At 56.8% G+C, this 18,876-nt stretch overlaps 1 protein-coding gene across 1 annotated transcript; it reads left to right on the top strand.

Moving 5' to 3' along the window:
* Positions 1-8,989: 8,989 nt before the first annotated feature.
* On the top strand, positions 8,990-18,262 carry LOC141951888 (BPI fold-containing family B member 4-like). Its single transcript, XM_074888696.1, has 21 exons — positions 8,990-9,093; positions 9,213-9,267; positions 9,745-9,812; positions 10,069-10,119; positions 10,756-10,796; positions 10,904-11,053; positions 11,703-11,834; positions 12,048-12,216; positions 12,778-12,882; positions 12,971-13,114; positions 13,751-13,811; positions 14,349-14,409; positions 14,938-15,029; positions 15,367-15,579; positions 15,818-15,871; positions 16,363-16,533; positions 16,693-16,760; positions 16,905-16,947; positions 17,583-17,646; positions 18,038-18,114; positions 18,239-18,262. The coding sequence occupies exons 1-21, from the start codon at positions 8,990-8,992 to the stop codon at positions 18,260-18,262; spliced, it is 1,947 nt and encodes a 648-aa protein (XP_074744797.1).
* The last annotated feature ends 614 nt before the right edge of the window (positions 18,263-18,876 follow it).

Below are 18,876 nucleotides of genomic sequence, written 5' to 3'. Positions count from 1 at the left end.
TCCAATCCTCCTGGCGTGCTCTGAGGCAGAAGTGATGGATGTGGAAATAACTCCATGCCAGTTATCCCAGTGCAGCGTTTCCAAATCAGGTGGTGTCTCTCGGAAGAGTCTGTCAGCTCAGGGTATCTGTAAAGCCGTGACACCCAGTCAATACGCCTTATCACGTGTGCCTATTCCTTCCCAATTCAACACCTCCTTTTCCTCAGTTAGCAAACGGATTATGAGCCATTCGGGTCGCTGGACAGGTGCTGGTGGCTTTGATAAATGTTGGGTAAGGTCACAGTCTGTGGGCAAGCCGGGGTGGGAATGCTGGGCATGTCCTGCTGGCCTGGACAGGGAATAGCTGGCTCTAACTCCATGGTCTGTCTTTGCACTGAGAAAGGTGCTGCCTGGTCCTTCAGTTGTCACCCATAACGTGTGGCATGTTCCCACTGCATGGGCTTACAATAAGGGTAGAATGCTCAGTACTGCAGCACCAAAAACTGTAGAAGTACTTAACAGTGAGAGGTAGCCAGTATTCTGACACATTTTTCAGTCAAAACCTCAATTATTTTTTTTTTTAAATAAAGTATCTTATCAGGGTATGACTTTTCAGCCATATCCACATCTTGACGCAAGAACAACCCAAAAGGATGATGCACTAAACGAGGCAGCGGAGTGAGGACTGGCCGGGCCTGCCTCTGCACCGACAGGTCGTTGCTCAATGATTTACCTAACTCCCAACATCTCTAGGGAAATATTTGCAGTGGAAGTCACCAGAAACCATACACTGTTTGGTTTCCTCCCCCCCAATTATTCTGGCTGTCCTCGATGACATCGTTTGCCTCTTTCCTGCTGCAGAGCTCTATATATGAAGACGCTCGATGCTGGTCACCGTCAGAAGACAGGGACATGGGCTGGAGAGCGCCTCGCACTCAAGAGCTTGGTCAGGTAAGACTGAACTTATTCCTCAGGAAGTGTGTCCTTAGCTTCTGCTTCTGCCAACCTGAAAGCTTCCAAAGGAGAGCCCTTAATGTTCGTTCGGCAGTATTGGCTTTTTAGGAAAAATTGTTATTCTTGCCTGCTGCCTGCCTGAATCATGCTCCAACAAGTAACATGTGCGGTTTCTCAAGAACAGACGTGCGTGTTCACTGAATTTGCAGTCCTTGAAGAAGAAAGGTTATTTCATGGTTTTCATAAACAATTATCACTGAAATTATTTTTGGTATAACTCTATTATCTGAGATAGGTTTTTAGCTAAGGTGAATTAGACCTCTCACACTTGTTTTGACCCCTTTTTGATGTGCTATTTACATTTAAATAGATTTGAGGCAATGAAGTTCATTATGGTTCTTTAAAAAAAAAAAAGCTACTTCAAGTTGTAGGTCACAGTGACACGGAAACTTTAAAAACTATTTTCTCCTTCTTCCAGTTCTAGCAAAAGGTGCTTTGATGCAGAGGGAAGCCTCAGAGGTTTGATGTTTGTGCAGAGATCACGACATTCGAACAAGGAGGTGCTCTCCTTACTAGCTGTGTGGGTGCATTTGTCCTCTGTAGATGCCACTGATTTTCCTTCCATGACCAGAGGCGCTCATGTTGTCAGAAACATCCTGTTTTCCCATCATGCGGGATACAGGGTCTTGTTTCTTGGAGAAATTCCCACCCAGAGCAGACGCACCCCAGATCTCCAGATCAGTCACCAGCATCGCTGACCAGCGCTTGGGGATCAAAGCAGGAACAACCGAACAACCACTTGCTTTTCACTTGCCTGCTGTGACGGTCGGTCTTTGGAGAAACTGTTGTTGCAGTTCTGCTTCCTCCCACAGGAAAGTCCCTTCAGGAGTTCTTCTATGCCCACCAGCGTGGTGAGGAGGTGGGAGAGGTGCCAGCAGCTTCCCCTCTGATTTTGTTTTCCCTGACAGGCATTCCTCCTTTTTCTTTCCTCCATCCTCCTCTCTCCTCCCTCCACTGCCTTGTGCTCACTCTCCCAGCACTGCACTGATGACAATCGCTTTCCCCAGTTCTCAGGACTGAAGATGTTTGGGTTCTCAGCTGTTTTGCTCATCTGTAGCCTGCTGACACCTTCACAAGGACTCGCAATCAGGCTCTCAGCTGCCAAAGAGGGTGTCAATGGTAAGTGTATGGAAGAGACAGGATTTATCTTTTTGTTTTGAGACCAGTTCTGTTTTTCTGTCTCTTGACCATGCTCAGAAAATCAGAAGCTGGTCCAGATCTGTTCAGCAGTAGCGGCAATGCTGGTAATTTGCACTTATAAAGCACTTTGGGGATGGCATTCAGATACTTTACAGTGGCTGGTGCCACCACCCCGTTGTGTAAAGAGGGAAACAGAGGGACAGTGGAGGGGAACGGACAGCCAGGCTGACACACCAAGTCCACATAGCTCACAGTGACCTCATCTTTTTTTGCAGAGCTTAAAGGTTCACAAGCCAAACTTGACCTCCAGAAGGTTCAAAGTGGTCGTGGCAAGAATCTGCTCAGTGGTCTACTTCGAAAAGATAATCCTCTTGACGGAGTCCTTGGCAAAGATGGTGCCCTTGGTGGTCTCCTTGGCAGAGATGGTGCTGTTGGCGGTCTCCTTGGCCTAGATGGTGTCCTTGGTGGTCTCCTCGGCGAAGATGGTGCAGTTGGCGGTCTCCTTGGTGAAGATGGTGTCCTTGGTGGTCTACTTGGCGGAGATGGTGCTGTTGGCAGTCTCCTTGGCAAAGATGGTGTCCTTGGTGGTCTCCTCGGTGGAGATGGTGCTGTTGGCAGTCTCCTTGGTGAAGATGGTGTCCTTGGTGGTCTACTTGGCGGAGATGGTGTTGTTGGCAGTCTCCTTGGTGGAGATGGTGTCCTTGCTGCTCTCCTTGACAGAGATGGTGTCCTTGGTGGTCTCCTTGGTGGAGATGGTGTCCTTGCTGCTCTCCTTGACAAAGATGGTGTCCTTGGTGCTCTCCTTGGCAAAGATGGTCTTGTTGATGATCTCCTTGATATTCTTGGTGGTCTCCTCGGCAAGAATGGTCTCCTTGGCAAAGATGGTCTCGTTGGCAATCTTCTTGTTAGAAATGGTGGAGATCTCGCAGGGTGAGTGAGAGTGGGAGACGAGTGTTTTTGGGCTGTCCTTGATGTGTCTGGGCCATGCTGGGGAAAGGAGGCTCTGGTCCGGAGCCTAATGTCTGAACACACGGGGTCCCCCTCTCCCCTCCTGGGGGAGTTCACAAACCAGGGTTCAGGTGTTGGGGGGTTCTGTAGGTGCCTGCCATGCAAAGGTGCTTTGTATGTGCCACAAGCTGCTCCTAGCTGGTGGGGATCCCTGCTGACCCAGGGCAGGGAGGACCCCAAGACCATGGCTCTGTGACAGGCGGCAGCGCTGGGGGCTGAGGGGACCGGGCATCCGCTGTACAAAGGGGTTACTTGCTGCTTTTTCCTTGTTTCAACCATCCAGGGTTAAAATTGTGAACAACACCCTTCCCAAAATAAGTCTGCGCTCCCTGCCAGGCTTTGGGCACCAGGTGGGCTTCAACACCCAGCTGCTGGTGGAGAGCACCAGGTACGGCGCGTCTGTCGGGAGCACGGAGCAGGGCTGGGGGGGCACCGTCTCTTTGGGAAGTAGACGGCCAGCAGATTCCCTGAGCCGCGTGCCGTGTTCCCCCCCGCAGCACGCCGGGCAGCGCGCTCTGTGAGCAGGTGGAAGCAGATGTGGTCATGCTGGTCCGGGACAAGTGGGCGACTCTCCAGAACGAGGAGGACTGCAGGACTTCTGACCTAAGCATCCATGTGAGGTATCACCCGTGCGAGCGCGGTGCTCGTGGCCAGCATGCGGCCCCCGCGGCAGTGGGAATTTGGCCATTGAAGGCAGCACTTCCGTGCCTGATGCCTCAGAGGCTGAACTACCCGGCTGCTGACCTCAGAGGGGGGCTGCCGACCTTTCTTTTAAAAGTTGGGCTCAAGAAAGAATATTTCTGGGCTGTGCTGGGAACCTAGCACCAGGCCAGCTTCAGAGGGCTCGGTTTTGGTAATATTTTGGCACTGAATACGGCCCTGGAGAGTGCAGGCGAGGCCTCATATTTCTCTTGTGCAAAGTACTTTTATTTTCCAGCCATTAATCTACGTCACCTTTTATTTCCTGTTATCCTGTTACCCAGACCCAAAGTGCCACTTCTGGATCAGCCTTTAAAACACCTCCTTAGCGATGTCCTGCATGAGCTGGTGAGTCTGCAACGTGATCTTCATGTGAGCCGTCAGCACAGCGCTGGGCGGGCAGGGCAAGCAGGCAGCGTGGGCAGGGCAGGCAGCATGGACAGGGCAGGCAGCGTGGGCAGGGCAGGTAGCACGGGCAGGGCAGGCAGCGTGGGCAGGGCAGGCAGCACGGACAGGGCAGGTAGCGTGGGCAGGCAGGCAGCGTGGGCAGGGCAGGCAGCACGGACAGGGCAGGCAGCGTGGGCAGGGCAGGCAGCACGGACAGGGCAGGCAGCACAGACAGGGTAGGCAGTGTGGGCAGGCAGGCAGCACGGACAGGGCAGGCAGTGTGGGCAGGGCAGGCAGCACGGACAGGGCAGGCAGTGTGGGCAGGGCAGGCAGCACGGACAGGGCAGGCAGAACGGGCAGGGCAGGCAGCACGGGCAGGGCAGGCAGTGTGGACAGGGCAGGCAGAACGGGCAGGGCAGGCAGCATGGGCAGGGCAGGCAGCCCCCATGGACGTGGCTGTTTGCACAGCTGCGGGCTCAGCTGGGGCAGGCAGCCCGTCCTTCCCGCCAACAGGCACCAGCACCTTGCCTGCACCATTGCCTGTGCCAGGCTCTGCCGGCAAAGAGGTTTCCGGGCCACGCGCTGGTTTAGTGGCTGCACTGGGCAAGTCTGACCCGGGTGGTGAAACCCCCCTGGGCTTAGAGGGGCCACTCACTCGCCCGCCCGATGCTGAGCGCTGCCGTAATGGGGCATCGTCCCAAGCCCTGCCCGGCAGCGGCTCCTGCCCGCACGGTGCATCCCCGGCAGAGCCAGGTTTTGCTGGTCCCAGGGCTCTGACCTCCCTCTGCCTCCCCAGGGGTGCAGCATCGTCAACAGCAGGCTCAGTGCGGTGAGCGCTCTGCTCGGCGCCGGGACCCGTAAGTGTTGGCACCCTCCTTTTCCTCTGCTCCCGTGTCAGTCTCTGCACTTAGGGTTGGTTGTTTTATTTTCACATTGGGTAAATACAAATATTTTAACTTCCTAAAAACCCAACTCTCAGCTCAAGCACAACATTCAATTTCCCTCACCCCCGAGCAGCAGCAGCCAGGTTTTCCTGCAGGAAGCCACTTCAGGAACTGTTGCTTTTAGAAACAACATTTTCTCTGCAAAACAGTGCTTTGAAGTGGCTTGTCCAGCTGGGAACGCTGGGAGCAGGAGCCGCCGTTGGTTCCAATACCTCTGGGTACCACTGGATTTGGGAGCAGCCCCTCTCGTTGCAGCCTAAATCCTTCCTCCCTGTGTCCCACAGCTGCGCTCCCGCTCGGGGCTCTGGGAGATCTGCCCCCCTTCTCCATCATCAGTGGCGACGCAATCCAGCTGGATCTAAACGTAAGTGCCTCTGCTTCCCCTGGCCCAAAACCCTTGACTTAGTGAGTTTGGGTAATTCAGCCACATGTGGTGGCTACTTGCCGAAGGCTCCTCTTAGCCCAGCTGGAATGCTTCAGGAAAGCTGGGAGGTGCTGATGGTCCAGCAGCGTCTGTTCTAATGCCACCACTGGGTCTCTATCTTATTTTTTGCTTGCTAATTCTTGAGGGCAGCATGAGCCAGATTGGCTTGATGCTGCTTAATTAAGCATAATTACAGCACTCTCGTAGCTGTTAATCAGAAAAGCTTAATTTCATACAGGAGCAGTGGTCACCGATCACAAGCAGGTTCCATTTATAAGTGGTTCATAAAAGTTTGGTTTGTAATTGATAATGACCAAAATTGGGCCAAAAATATTGGCAACGCGTCTTCCCGAGCGGGAGACGTGCCAGTGTTTGAGGGGAGAAGCTGCGGCAGCTGCAGCCCTCGGCTCTGCTGGAACAGGCTGAAGCAGCCGCAGGTTTATTAAAGCTTCGATTAACCCCGCGGGAGCCTCCCTGCGAGGCCCACGGGTGGGCAGGGTGCGACCACAGCCCTCCGAGCCCCGCCGACATCCCTCCCCTGCTCTGTCCCCTGCAGCTCCTCGCCGGGGATGCGGAGGGGGACACGGTGGCCTCCACGCAGGGACCACTTGCTGCCACCCTGCTGCTGGCCACCAGCCACTCGCCGCGGCTCGGCCTCTCCCAGCGTGCCCTCAGCGTCCTGATGCAGCCGGTCCTGGGGCAGGGAGCCTTCAGCCGCAACATCACCGGCTCTATGGTGGGTCACCACACTGGGTTGGGGTCCTGGTCGCTTTTGGGTGACCCAAGGGTGCTTGTGGGGTCCGGCCCAGTCCAGCACGGGCTTTGCACAACCCCTCCCTGCCCCTGACGCCGCTGCCGCTGTTCCCGCAGGTGCCCGATAGCGTCTCGCTGTCCACGTCCGCCCTCCTCCCGCTCATCCCCCAGGTCAGCCGCCTCCTCCATGTGTTGATCTCCAACCCCACCACCCACCCCAGACACGCACAGACCCCCCTTTCCCTGACCCCCCCTCCGCCCCGTGCAGCTTGCCCAGATCCTGCCCCGCTCTCTGCCGCTGGAGCTGCGCGTGAGGGTGGCCAACGAGCCGGTGATGGCCCTGAGGGACAGAAGAGCCACCGCCACCCTCAAAGCCTCCATCAACATCTTCAGCCCTGCCCTGCAGTCCTCCCAGAGGCCCCTCTTCTCCCTCGACACGGTGAGTGGGCTCCTGGGGGCCGAGTCCTCTGAAACAGGGCGCAGGGTGAGTCTGGCTGTTCTGTGGCATCCCCATGCCTTGTCCTGCCCTCAGCCCTGCGGTACTTGTGCTTTGGCATTTACTACATCTTCAGAGTGGTGGTGCCCGGTCCTTTACAAATGCTCATAACCAAGTGCAAGTGAGATGTTTAAGGAATAATACAAAATAAAGACAGGAAGGGTGAACCCCAGGGAGAGAGATACATGATGCCATCCATCAAAAAAATGCCATTTCTAGGCACAGACAGGTGTTTTTTCAAAGAATGAGTTATTTACAAATACTCTGGGTTTTCTTTTCAGTCTTGGGCGCTACCTCATTTCTTCTGTTGTTCCAATTTCAGGACATGGTTCTGAATGTCGTCCCGTGGGTCTCGGATGGCAAACTGCGAGTGTCCCTGGCTCTGGACAGGTAGAGCTGCGGGCGGGGAGGGGGCTCTGCCTGGGGACACTCTGGGAGCCCGACACCATGGGGCTGGTGGCCGTGACTGGGGAGCGCGGTGTAGGTGTGGTAGAGATGTAAAGGGCTGCCAGAGCTTTCCTGCCTCTTCCCAGCCCCAACCTCAGCCCCCTCAGAAGTGATGAGAGTGTTGTAAAAAAGTTGCCCTGTTTTCCAAATCCTTGTATCTGTATGTGGGTGAGACAAATCCCAGACCAAGAAAGGGTCTGAGCTGCGTGTGGAAAGCTGGGGGAGGGCTGCACCCGATGCACCCCGACTCCACCTTGTGTTTATCTTTTGTAGCATCAACGTGACACGGGCACCCCCGGGACTCAACCTTCTCGGTGTAAGTGCACACAGCTGGGGACTGAGGCGCTGCAGTGAGTGCTCTGATGGTCAGAGACTGTGTAGGGAAGGAGAACAGAAATGCCAATTTTTCTTCAGTCTTTGTTTCTTCTTCTCTTGGCAGAGGCCAGTCGTTGCCTGCCCTGTCAATCCCCTGTGCCCTGGGTGTATGTGTTCACTTGCTGGCAGCGCACAGGGGTGTTGGGGGAGGAATAATCAGGAAGAAATGACCCAAAGAGCGTGTCCCTGTGCTCACCCTCAGTCCTGGAAGGGTTTCGCTGAAGGACACTTCCCAGCTTTTGTGTTTCATAGCTCTGAACATCCTGCAGGGACAGAGCTGAATTGCTAAGCCTGACCTGGCTGGTTTCATCCCAATAATTGTTGCTCTCATCTTCAGACACTGACCCACGTCTCCTTTCCCTGCAGGTCTCCCCGCTCGCAGGGTGGCTCAAGCGAGTCCTTGCAGCTGCATACGTACCTGCCATTAACGGTACGGCCGGGCTCTGGGTCCCCTCTTCTCTCAAACTGTCCCCCTTCCCTCTCTGCCCGCGTTCGGGGTCCCCCCCGCCCCGTGACAAGGTGCTTCCGCTTGCTCTTGCAGATGCCTTGCACGTGTCGGTCCCTCTGCCCAACATCCTCAACACCAGCCTCAGGGAGGCCCAGGTGGACGTCACCGATGTAAGGATCGCGTGTGCCCCAGCGCTGCCGTCCTGGGGAGCGAGGGACATGCCCACCCCGGGCAGGGCCCTGCCAAGCCCAGAGCCCCGCGCCGCCCCGGCCAGCCCCATTTCCCACGGGCTGCTCTTCCAGGAGCCTGTGTGGGCCCACAGGAAAACCACACCTGGGATACAGGGAAAAGCTGGTGAAAGTCCAAATGAGAAAACTGAATGTTTTTTGTGCTGCTTCTCCCAGGCAGACGACTCTCTCCACCAGCCTGCTCTAAAAGGATCCTGCTCGGGAGGAGCCCTGACCCAGCTCACCGTCTGAGGCAGGCAACACGCCGCGAGCGCCAGAGCCCTGCTCCTCTCTGCTGTCTCCATCTTCATTTTCCCTTGAGCAACCCCCTGCGTTGCTGCTGTAGCCGGGGGGGAACAGGCGACCGTCTCTGGTTGGTCCTGGCACAGCCTGGCATCAGGGTAGGGAAAGCTGCTCAGCTGGCGGGTGTTGGGGGGGTGTCTGTGGCCCCTTTTAACATCCGTAGTCAGGAAGCAGAGCTCTTTCTTAGGCATAAGGGTTGGTCTCTTATTGCTCTCTCAATAAAAATCTTTATCTGTCTCAGTATTTATCTCTCTGAATATTTATTTGGTTGGGCTTTCTGGCTGCCAGCATCCATTTGTCTCCACCGTGCCCCTATGCCAGACGGCCCACGGAGCCTCCTTGGCGATGCGGCCGTACCTGCAGCGAGCGAGCTGGTACCCGACAGAAAATGTTTCTGGAGCTCAGGTGGTGGCACAGGGCGTGAAGCAGCAGCTCAGGCGGGAGCTGGGGTTCGGTGCTCACGGGTGCCACTTGTGCCAGGCTGAGGAGGGGCAGAGGACGGGTCCTCGGCGCGGGTTTAGCAAAGCGTTTGCTGACATTTCCCGTTTATTTGGGGCTCTTGTTGCAGCCGCTGCAGGGGGGCGGCTCCTTGCCAGGCGCTCGTTTGCAGCACATCCCCCATGGTGCTTGTTGTGCAAGGCTCTGTTCAGAGCCAGGCAGAGATAAACTGAGCTTATGCCTTCCTGCTGCTTTGTTTAGGAGCCTATTATCCCCTTATTGTGTAAGATGCACCAGGTTGTTAGCAGCACATTTTATCTCAGGAAGTTATTAAGTGTTGAGGTCACCAGGACAAAAGTGCCCTTTTGTGCTGGAGCTGAAGTGGAGCAGCTCGTCCCCACCCCGTGCAGGGGCTTTTCTGAGGCTGTGGAAATAGTCCGTGGCTGAGGGGACAAGAGGATGATCCTCAGGAACTGCTTCGCAGGTCGAGTGTTAAAGGAGATAAAAATCTCCCGGTGCTTCTCTGGAACCTCCCCATGTGCTTGCTGGAAGCTTGAAAAATTACCCCGATGCGGTAGTTTGTGTGTGACAGCCGGTGTGCAAGTGTTAGCGGGGATTTGTCTGAATAAGCTGATTTTCCAGCACGGCTCTTTCGGGCTCAGAGGCACCCTCACATGCTGCAGCCCCAGGCTCAGGCTCCTTCTCCTTTGCTGGAGCTCTGGGCTCTTGGGTAAGAGCTCTGCCTGATAACAGGTGTCCAATAACCTCTTGCTCAATGCTTTTCCCTGTTTTACAAATCTTTATTTATATTGGAATATATTAAAACCACAAATGCTGTTTTATACGCTCAATCCACTAGCCCAGCTTTTACAATTTAGGCATCTTTCCACATTTTCTGCATCAGCCTCACTATATAAGGACCCCCCGTTCCCACATGTTAAAGCGGAGGTGCCTATGGCCGGCTGTAAGCTCTGCCCTTGACACAGAGCTGAGCACCGAAGAACAAAGCCAGGCTTTGAAATTCAGGATAAGGCCAGGTAAAGACAGACGGTCGCAGTAGTGGTACGGGGTGTTGTAGGCTTGGGGGGACAGAGCCCCCATTTTACCTACAAGCCTTACAACGTACTCTGGTGAGCAAGGAAAAATCACCGGAATAATACCAATAATGGTAGAAATGCAGGTAAGTAATTCTAGTTTATATTTAGTGACTAGCCTGAAAAAATCAGAAAAGAAGGTTGCTACAGTAAAATGAAAACCCTTCTCTGAAGAAAAAACCATGTTCATTTGACAGAAGTTAGGGATTTTTATGTTGCAATCTCCTTTTATGGTTGTTATTATTATTTTTATTGTTACAAGGTTAAAACATGCCATTTTAAAAAGAAAGGCTTTATTCCAAATGTTGGTTGTGAGTATAATTGCAGCATTAATTTGCATACCCATTTACAGGGGGGTTATTAGTGAGGGAAGCTCAGTGTAGTCCAAGGGTTATGAGTAACGATTTCATACTGTAAGTTTAAAATTATGTCACAGCGACCAGGGATGGAAAGGGGCAGGTTGCTCGGGGTGCCCAGAAATGGGAATAAGCAAACAGGCGCTGGGGTTGTGCAGAAAGTGGCTTGACAAGGTCCTGCAGATGCGTATGGACACCCCCTCTCCCCGCTTTGTGTGTCCAGATCTAGTTCCCGACTCGTGCTCTGGTTCTCCTACAGCTCGTGTGCTCTATTGACTGAAACATTTTCCCCTACTCGGAATATCCGAGTGCCCTTCACCTCCGGGGCTCGCCCAGCCTATCCCCACCCTTCTCCCGTTGTCCCTTCCCAGGTCCTGCCGGCACCCGCAGCTCTCCCGGCCGAGCAGGGGACACCATGGCAGCGGCTCTGGGCATCGCCCTCCTGTACGCGCTGCTGCCGCCATCGCTCAGCCAGCCCAGCGCTGCCGTCCTCAGGCTCAGCAAAGGTGTTTTAAGCGATGGTGAGTCACTCTGCCTCCTCCTTGGGGGACCCTGGGGGACCAGCGGGGTGGCACGGTGGTACCAGCACCACCCCATCAGCCGGGGAAGGGAGGGGAATTGCAGGTGGCAGGGGAAGAGCACGAGGCTGGTGTGCAAACCGCCCCCTCCACGCTGAACCCAGAGTCACTGTTTATGGAATTAAAATTTCAACTGGCCAGGGTCCTAAAAGGAGAAAGACGTTGCTGGTGTGGGGGATTGCTCCTCCCGGGAGCCCGCCCGGCTCAGGAGGTGTGAGCCACACGGCACCTCAGTTATCTCACATTTAGGATTTATCAATGCCCAACCCTGTGCCTGTGCCACACCATTTTCTGTCTTGCTGGTGCGGCTGCAGACACGTTCCCCTGCGCTGCTTTACATAGGTCTTAAGGTGCCTCCTGCCCTGGAGCCCAAAGCTCTTTTTCTGTTGCATCATAAATGGGAAAAACTGGCAGCAGGTAGATGGAGACTGGGCCAGGCAGTGATGGTGACAGGGAGCATGAGCCCCTCGATAGCCCACGCTTGAGGAACACAATGTGTAACAGTGCAGGCAGGGGGCTGGCAGCTGCCTGCCGCTCCCTGCTCAAAGGCTGCGGCGGTGGCCGGGGGGCTGACGGCGGGCGACGTCTCCAGCTCTTACAGGCTCACTCCGGCAAGGCGATGTCCTCCAAGGCACCCTCGGAGAGGTGCCGCTCGGCAGCGGACGTCCCGCCACGGATGGAAGGGGAGACCTGCTGGGTGGCCTCGGAGGAGGGGTCCTTGGTGGCGGCGGTGGTGGTCTGCTTGGTGGTATTACTGGTGGCTTGCTGGGCGGCGCTGGTGGAGGGCTGCTGGGGGGGCTGACTGGAGGACTGCTTGGTGGAGGGGGTGATGCTGGCGGTGGCTTGCAGGGTGGTGGGCCCAGAAACCCTCCCAGAGGCTGGCCGGTGGCTGGTGGCGATGTCCCCAGGGATGGCATCCCCGCGGGGGGTGCTGGAGGAGCGCTGGGACAGCGAGGTCTGCTCGGTGACGGGGGTGTCCTCGGCACGGCAGGGATCCTCGGTGGCCCCCGTGGCCTTCTTGGCAACGGAGGGCTGCTGGGAGGCGGCGGCCTGCTCGGCGTCCTCGGGGAAGGCGGCTTGCTCAGCACCGTCCAGGGGCTCACTGGGTAAGGACAGCACCCTGCGCTCTCCTTGCAGGGGGGACAACCTCCGTGCTGTCTGGGGGGGCAGTGGTGGTGCTTCAGTAGATGCTCAGATCTGCTCTGGAGCTGAGTTTTGGTGCTGCCTGGAAGCCCTGCCAGGTTTGCATTGCTGGTGCCAAAAGAGCCTCTTGAGCTGCACAAGGAAAGTTAAACAGCAGGTGAAAGGCGCTTGCCCGTCCATAGAGGGTGCACCGAGCTGCGCCTCGGCCCCGGGCAGCAGTGCCCCCACTCCCAAGCCAACCCTCACTTGTTTGCCACCGTCCCATTTAACTCTTATTTGAAGCCCAGCACCAAGCAGAAGCACAAGCAATAAGGCAGCGACTAGAACAAAGCTTCTGATAAAACTGCAAAATAACTAAAACGGGAAAATAACTGAGGAAACTTGGTGTCTTTTGCCATTTCTGGGCTAAACGGCCTCTGACTCGCCCAGCCCTTGAGCAGTGGGTTTGTGCGAGTGGCAGAGCCGGGTGGTGGGGTGCTGGGCTCAGAGTCCTCACGTGTCATGTCCCTTCGCTGTCCCCTCAGGCTGAGGATCGTGGGGCTGACGCTCCCCAGGGTGTCCCTGCAGCTCCTGCCTGGCGTCGGCGTCCACCTCAACCTCTACACCCGGGTGGCCCTCGATGCCAAGTGGTAGGTTGGGCTGGTGGCACCACCAGGACGGGTGTCTCGGGGCAGGGGGACCTGCTCCTCTGAAGGTTGCTCCCTCCCCTTTGCGCAGCCTCCTGGGCTTGCTCGACATCGCAGTGGAGGTGAACATCACGTCACGGGTCAGGCTAACCATGGACAGCACGGGCTACCCCAAACTGGTGGCAGAAGGATGCGATACCCTCCTTGGTGGCATTAAAGTCAGACTCCTGAGAGGGTGAGTGACGGAGGTGGACGCCGATGCGGGCGTGAGCCACTTTGCCATTGGGCTTTGCCGGCCCCAGCCTGCACCTGCAGAGCGGCAACAGCACGAGGACGTTTCCCCATCGCGTGGCTCAGTCCTGCGGTGGCTGCGGCACCGGCAGCCGCTGTCCCTGAGGTGACAGTCACCCACTGGCCACGTCACGGGGCTGAGCAAAGGGCTGCTGCTGGTGGTGGTGGTCCCTGCGTGCCCCTCATGCAGTCACAGTAAAATTGTCCCCACAGCAGCCCCAGAGGGTCATTTCTGTCCCATGTGCCACATTCACGGGTCATTTTAACAGACATTGCACAGGGTCTTCTGAAACGAAGCACATGGTCTGTGAATCACAGAAACCACTTGGGCTGAGGTTGTTTCTGCTCATTTAGGGAGGCTAAGGAGACCTAGTAGATAAAAGGCAGCAATAAATTTCCCACTGGCTATTTTGGGATGCAAATTACACTTATCTCATGCAAAATCCCAGCATTCATGATTCACTTTGCTGCTGCAATTGCCTTGCTCCGGGAGGTCTGTGCTATTCACAGGGAATTGTTTAACAAGACCCATTTACTTTGCAGCAGGTTTTTTTCATGGTGCTCCTTTATTTTTCCACAGCCTGCTCCCAGTTGTGGATAATTTATTGGCAAGTGTCCTGAACAGACTTCTTCCTAATCTGGTAAGTCAGAAAAAAACCTCCGCTCCAGATAGGAGCGATGAGTCTGAAAAGCTGCAGTGCAGCTCCCCGCAGCATCGCTCATGTCCTGGCTGCTGTCCCCGGGCTGCTCGTCCCCCTGCCCAGTGGTTTGGGATTAGTGGGGGACACACGCCATGTCCCCACCTGCTTGGGAGAAGCTGCTGCCTCCTTCCAAACACAAGGCCAGCGGGTCTGGCCCAGCTCTGCCCAAGAGCCTGGGAGTTTCTGGGCTGATTGAATCTCTTCTCCATCCTCAAAGCCCTGGGGCCTCTCCAGCCGCCCCATGGGGGCTCCAGGGACCCAGGCCTAACCCTGCTTCTCTGACGAAGGACAAGGTGCCCAGGGCCCGATCCAGAGCGGGTGCAGCCTCAGCAGCACAGCAGAGTCACCAGAGGGTGCTGCCACCCCCGCGCCCAGGGCTCCCATCCCCGGGGAGAGAGCGGCAGAGCCGAGCTGGGCTGCGTGTCCTTGTCGGGCTCCGCACATGGGTCACTCACTGCCCCTCCCCGGCTCTTGCAGCTCTGCCCCGTGGTCAACATCGCCCTGGGACTCGTCAATGACCAGCTGGGTCTTGTGAACTGTAAGTTCTTGCGGGGTCCCACACCTTGCCCTGCCTTGCCCCTTGTGTCCCCTCCGCTCTGGCTGCATGAGGACTGTGACACTTTCACCTCCACTGCTGCACCCCAGCTGGGAAGAGCAGACCCCCCGCTTCACCCTGCGGACCCCCGGTCTGCCCCATACTGGGAGCAGGGCCCCCCCGGGCAGCAGCCAGGGGAGCAGTGCCCCAGCACACTGCAGGATACGCTCCCCTCCCCACATCTCCCCTTTCCCTGTCTCTAATTGTGGGCAGAAGGACCCATGGGTGCATAAAGGTGGCATTAACAGGGGCTGTGAGCTGCCCCCTCCATGTGCAGCAGTGGCACGCATGGCTCGTTAGGGAAACGACGTCTCCTGCAGTATTGCTGCTCCGCACAGAGCACTCGGAGATGGGGCCAAGCGGCTGCCCTGAGCCCGGGCTCCTCTGGGAGGAGAAGAGCTGCCGGGTGGGGGAGCGGGTATTTGCACCCAAGCCCGGCAGGGAATCACTGACTCCCCTCCTCTCCCCCAGCACTGGTGCCCCTGGGTTTGCTGGGCAGTATCCAGTACACCGTGTCCAGCCTTCCCCTGGTAACTGGCCAGTTCCTCGAGGTAGACTTGAACGTAAGTCCTGCACCTTCCATCCACGTACGAGGTTTAGGATATCTTGCTTGGGTTCGGGTGGGTCTCCTTGGGCTGCCTACACCTGGGCAGTGGCCTCTGAGGTCTCTGTGGAAAGCTCGGGGAGGTGCCAGCTCGGTGCCCAGCTCTTGCTGCCGCCGCCGTCACGGGAGAGCGCAGCGGGGTTTGGATTTCATGAACTCTGCAGAAGGAAGTGTCACGGCCCCTGCCTTGGCGTGGTCGTGCATGCAGCGATTTCACGCTGAAGGTGCATGAAGTTAACCGTAAAGGCAAATATTGCGAACATTTTGGCCTCTGCTTCCTTCCCCTGTACCTCCAGGCCGTTGTCAGGCAAGCGGCAGGAGGCCTGGTGGACGTTCCGCTGGGAAAGCCAGAAACTGTCCCCACGCCACCATGGGTCCCCATGCCGCCCCTGCCACCCATGGCGGACACCAGCTCCTCCCAGCTGGGCCTCTCCGTGAACTTCCTCAGCTCGATGCTGTCTGTCCTGCAGAAGGAGGGTGCCCTGGACCTGGACATCTCCACCGGCATGGTGAGTGGGGAGCGTGGCCTGGCTCTGGCCTTGGAAGGACTCAGCGGTGTCGGACGCGCAGCCCGCTCCTGCCATGCGACACCTTCGCACCTCCGTGCCGTTTGTCAGGGTCTCTGCTATCTTAGGGCAAAAAACGTGAAGGAGCGACGAGGTGGTAAAAGCCTCAGGTGTTGCTGGTGAAAGCAGATTCTGCTGGAAAGCGCCACACACAGAGGCAGCATTTCTCTCTTTGTCACAGTTTCCTGAGCTCCCACCGCTGACGACATCGACCCTTGGAGCCCTGATTCCTGCGGTGAGTCCTGGTTCCCCCTTGCACCTCAAGTAACCTGGTCAGAGAAGCAGCGCCCGGGGCAGGGGGGTCTCCCTGTCCCTTCCTCCACAGACACATCATCTCAGATGTCCCACGGACTTGAACGAGCTCTGACTTCGGTCCACAACTGGGAACAGCAACACTCCAGAGCCCGGTTTGTCACCCTGTCTTCTGCAGCTCTCCTGGGTCACGGACGAGCCATGGGGCTGCCCCATCTGCGCAGATGGGGGCTGTCGGCTCCTCCGGCCAGGACAAGATGCTCTCAGCAGGGCTCAGGGCACCCGCGGGGCTTGGCTTCACCCCAGCCAGCTGAGACACCGATTGTTGGACTGGAGCCATTCAGGATCGGATCTGTCCCCTGAGCGCAGCACGGCACACGTGCTGCCGGAGCAGGCAGCCTGCTCTGTGGTTCCTGGTTGCAGCACCATTTGTGCTCCTGCCAGCAGAAACTTTCCATTTTTGGCTGTTGACAGGTTTTCAAAGCATACCCCGAGTCACATGAATTGCTGCTGAAAATTGCAGTCTCTGAAGCACCGGTGGTGACCTTAAAGAAAAACAAAGGTGTGATCCAGCTCAGGGCTACAGCAGAGGTGATGGTGATCCACTCAGATGATGTCCAGAAGTCTCTCTGCCTTCTGAATATCGTATGTATGAACAACCCATGCAGAAATTCCTCCTGCAGTTTCCCCCTCCCCACACAGCCGGCACGGGGGTGCCCGTGGATGGGACCTGCACCTGACGTGACACGGCTGGGCAAGGGCTGGAGGAGCGACCCCTGCCCTGAGCTCTCTCTTTGACCACAGGACGCCTCCTTGCTGGCCCAGTTTTCAGTCGAGGACAACAAACTGAAGATCAGAGTCAGCCTGGAGAAGTAGGACACTGGTCTTCATCTGGGGGGTGGCCGGGGGTGGCCATGGACATGGGACCTCTTGGGCTGCGTGACGATGAGGGCATCGGCAGGTCTGGGTCAGCAGAGGAACGCCTGGACTTTACTCACCTCTGCTTCCTCCTGCAGGACTGGTCTCTCCTTGGTGTCTTCATCCATCGGTGATTTTGATGTAAGAGCACAAACAGCCTCAGCACATGTAAAATCTATTGCAGAAAGCAAAGTGCTGGTAGATACTGGCTTGGGAGAAATAAGGGCCAGTTACGGTGTAATGGTTGTGTTGTACTTTGAATAGCACCTTCCTGTCACCTCTGGGGATGGATTTTTTTTTCATGGATGATCCATGAGCAATTTTCAGAAAAAATCCTCACTGAGAGGGAGAGGTTTTGGGTCCTCAGTGAACCACAGACCAACCCACACATGTCCATGACATCCCTGTAGGATGTGCTGGGGGAGGCTCATCCTGGTGCCTCGCAGGGGATGATGGCAAAAGTTGGGAGGAATCCTGGGCTCTCCTGCTGCAGGAGACCTGTGGACAAAGCGTGGCTGGCTTCCAGCGGGCAGCCGGGGGGAAAGGGCCCGTGGAATGGCATTATTTTGGGACTAAAAATTGGCCATAGAATGCTCAAAGTCCAATTTCTGTGAAATCGGGAGTCTGCATTAGCTGGGTGTGGAGCTGGAGCACTGGGGGTTCAGGTTGGGTTTAGCGGGTGTGAGCGGAGCATCCCCACCTGCCCACGGTGAGGCTGGGCTGACTGCGGGACCGGGACTGGCAGCGGCGCTATGTGACCCCTCTCCACATTGCAGGTCTCGCTCCTGAAGATGCTCGTTGGCCAGATTTTCGACGTTGCCTTCCTGCCCGCAATGAACAGTAAGGGAGCTCTTACACCCGGTCCGTGCGTTGGTGTGTGCTGGGCTGTGCACTCTGCGGCAGTTTCTGGAGGTGTAACTCACCTCGCTGTGTGGAGTGGGAGCCCGTGGGTCCAACGTGCTGGGGGAGGCTTGTTGCAGGTGGCAGCATCTTGCCGGGAGGTGAACCCCCACATCATGGATCAGGGGCCTCGCAGCCCCCTCGCAGGGCAAGAGCAAACAATGTGTGTTGCCAAAGCGCCAAGTCCCACCACACAAAACCTTTCTGGAGAGCCTTGCTGGCGGAGGGAGGGGTTTGCACGCAGGGAGGATGGTGTTGGGGACTGAGCCCTGGGCAGGAGCTCGGCAGTGACCCCCCCTCCTGCAGCACTGAGCTGGCTTGTGACCCGCAGGCGTGCTGGGAGCGGGGGTCCCCCTCCCCAGGCTGCTGAACATCGACTTCACCAACGCGGACATCGACGTCATCGAAGTAAGTGCTCGGGTGTTCCCTGAGGTTCATCCACCAGCTCCTCAGCTCCGCGCCAGAGAAAAGGCAGCGCCCGTCGCTTGCACAGAGGATGGTGAGAGTGAAGATGACCCCTTTACTTCACCAGGATCTCATGGTGCTGTCGGCGTGAGCAGGGGACACCGGGCTGGGAAGGGACCCCTGGTTTGCCCTGTCCACCCCCGGAGGGATGGGAGCCTGCCTGCCCGAAGGACCCCCACCGCATTTCTCACCCTACCTTACACAGCTTGGTCTTTTCCCTGCAAATGTGGCATCCTGTCTACATTGTTTGGAACAGAAGGAACACAGGTGTTTTTTGCCTCCAAATGGTGTGTTTTGGACTCTTTGGTGGATGCTCAGAAGGATGTGGGTGTATTTGGCATTCTCACGCTCGGGTTTAATGAAGTCCAGCCCTCTCTGCAGCCACAGCGGGTGCTCAAGCCTGTATGGGTGGCTGGTTCTGGTGAACCCCAGGGACTCAGGCCAGACCCTGCTGTGCTGGGGGTCTGGCTGCGGGGGGTGAGAGGCCCATAGCCCCCTGCCTGCTTGCCCAGCCCCAGCTGTGCCCACCCGACACCCAGCTCAGGGTGGGCAGGGAGCTCCCTCCCAGCAAACACTGCGTTAGACCCAGATGTGTCGGCCTCTTCTCAGGGCCTGGACCCAAAGCCGTGGGGTCTCTTGGTCATCTGGAGGACTCCTCACACCAGCACCTGCCTTGGGCTTTACTGGGGCTTTGTCCCGGGACGC

This window comes from Strix uralensis, chromosome 18 (genome assembly GCF_047716275.1).
Source record: "Strix uralensis isolate ZFMK-TIS-50842 chromosome 18, bStrUra1, whole genome shotgun sequence".
Lineage (NCBI taxonomy): Eukaryota > Metazoa > Chordata > Aves > Strigiformes > Strigidae > Strix > Strix uralensis.
The sequence above is the reverse complement of the archived record's forward strand: the minus strand, read 5'-3'. Positions and strand labels throughout refer to the sequence as shown.

What these genes read in the sequence shown, in the direction of transcription:
- LOC141951888 (XM_074888696.1), top strand. Translation starts at nt 8,990, where the DNA reads ATGCGGCCGTACCTGCAGCGAGCGAGCTGGTACCCGACAGAAAATGTT. An exon ending in ACCGTCCAGGGGCTCACTGG is followed by an intron (nt 12,217 to 12,777) that starts GTAAGGACAGCA and finishes CTGTCCCCTCAG; the next exon opens with GCTGAGGATCGTGGGGCTGA. An exon ending in CTCTCTGCCTTCTGAATATC is followed by an intron (nt 16,534 to 16,692) that starts GTATGTATGAAC and finishes CTTTGACCACAG; the next exon opens with GACGCCTCCTTGCTGGCCCA.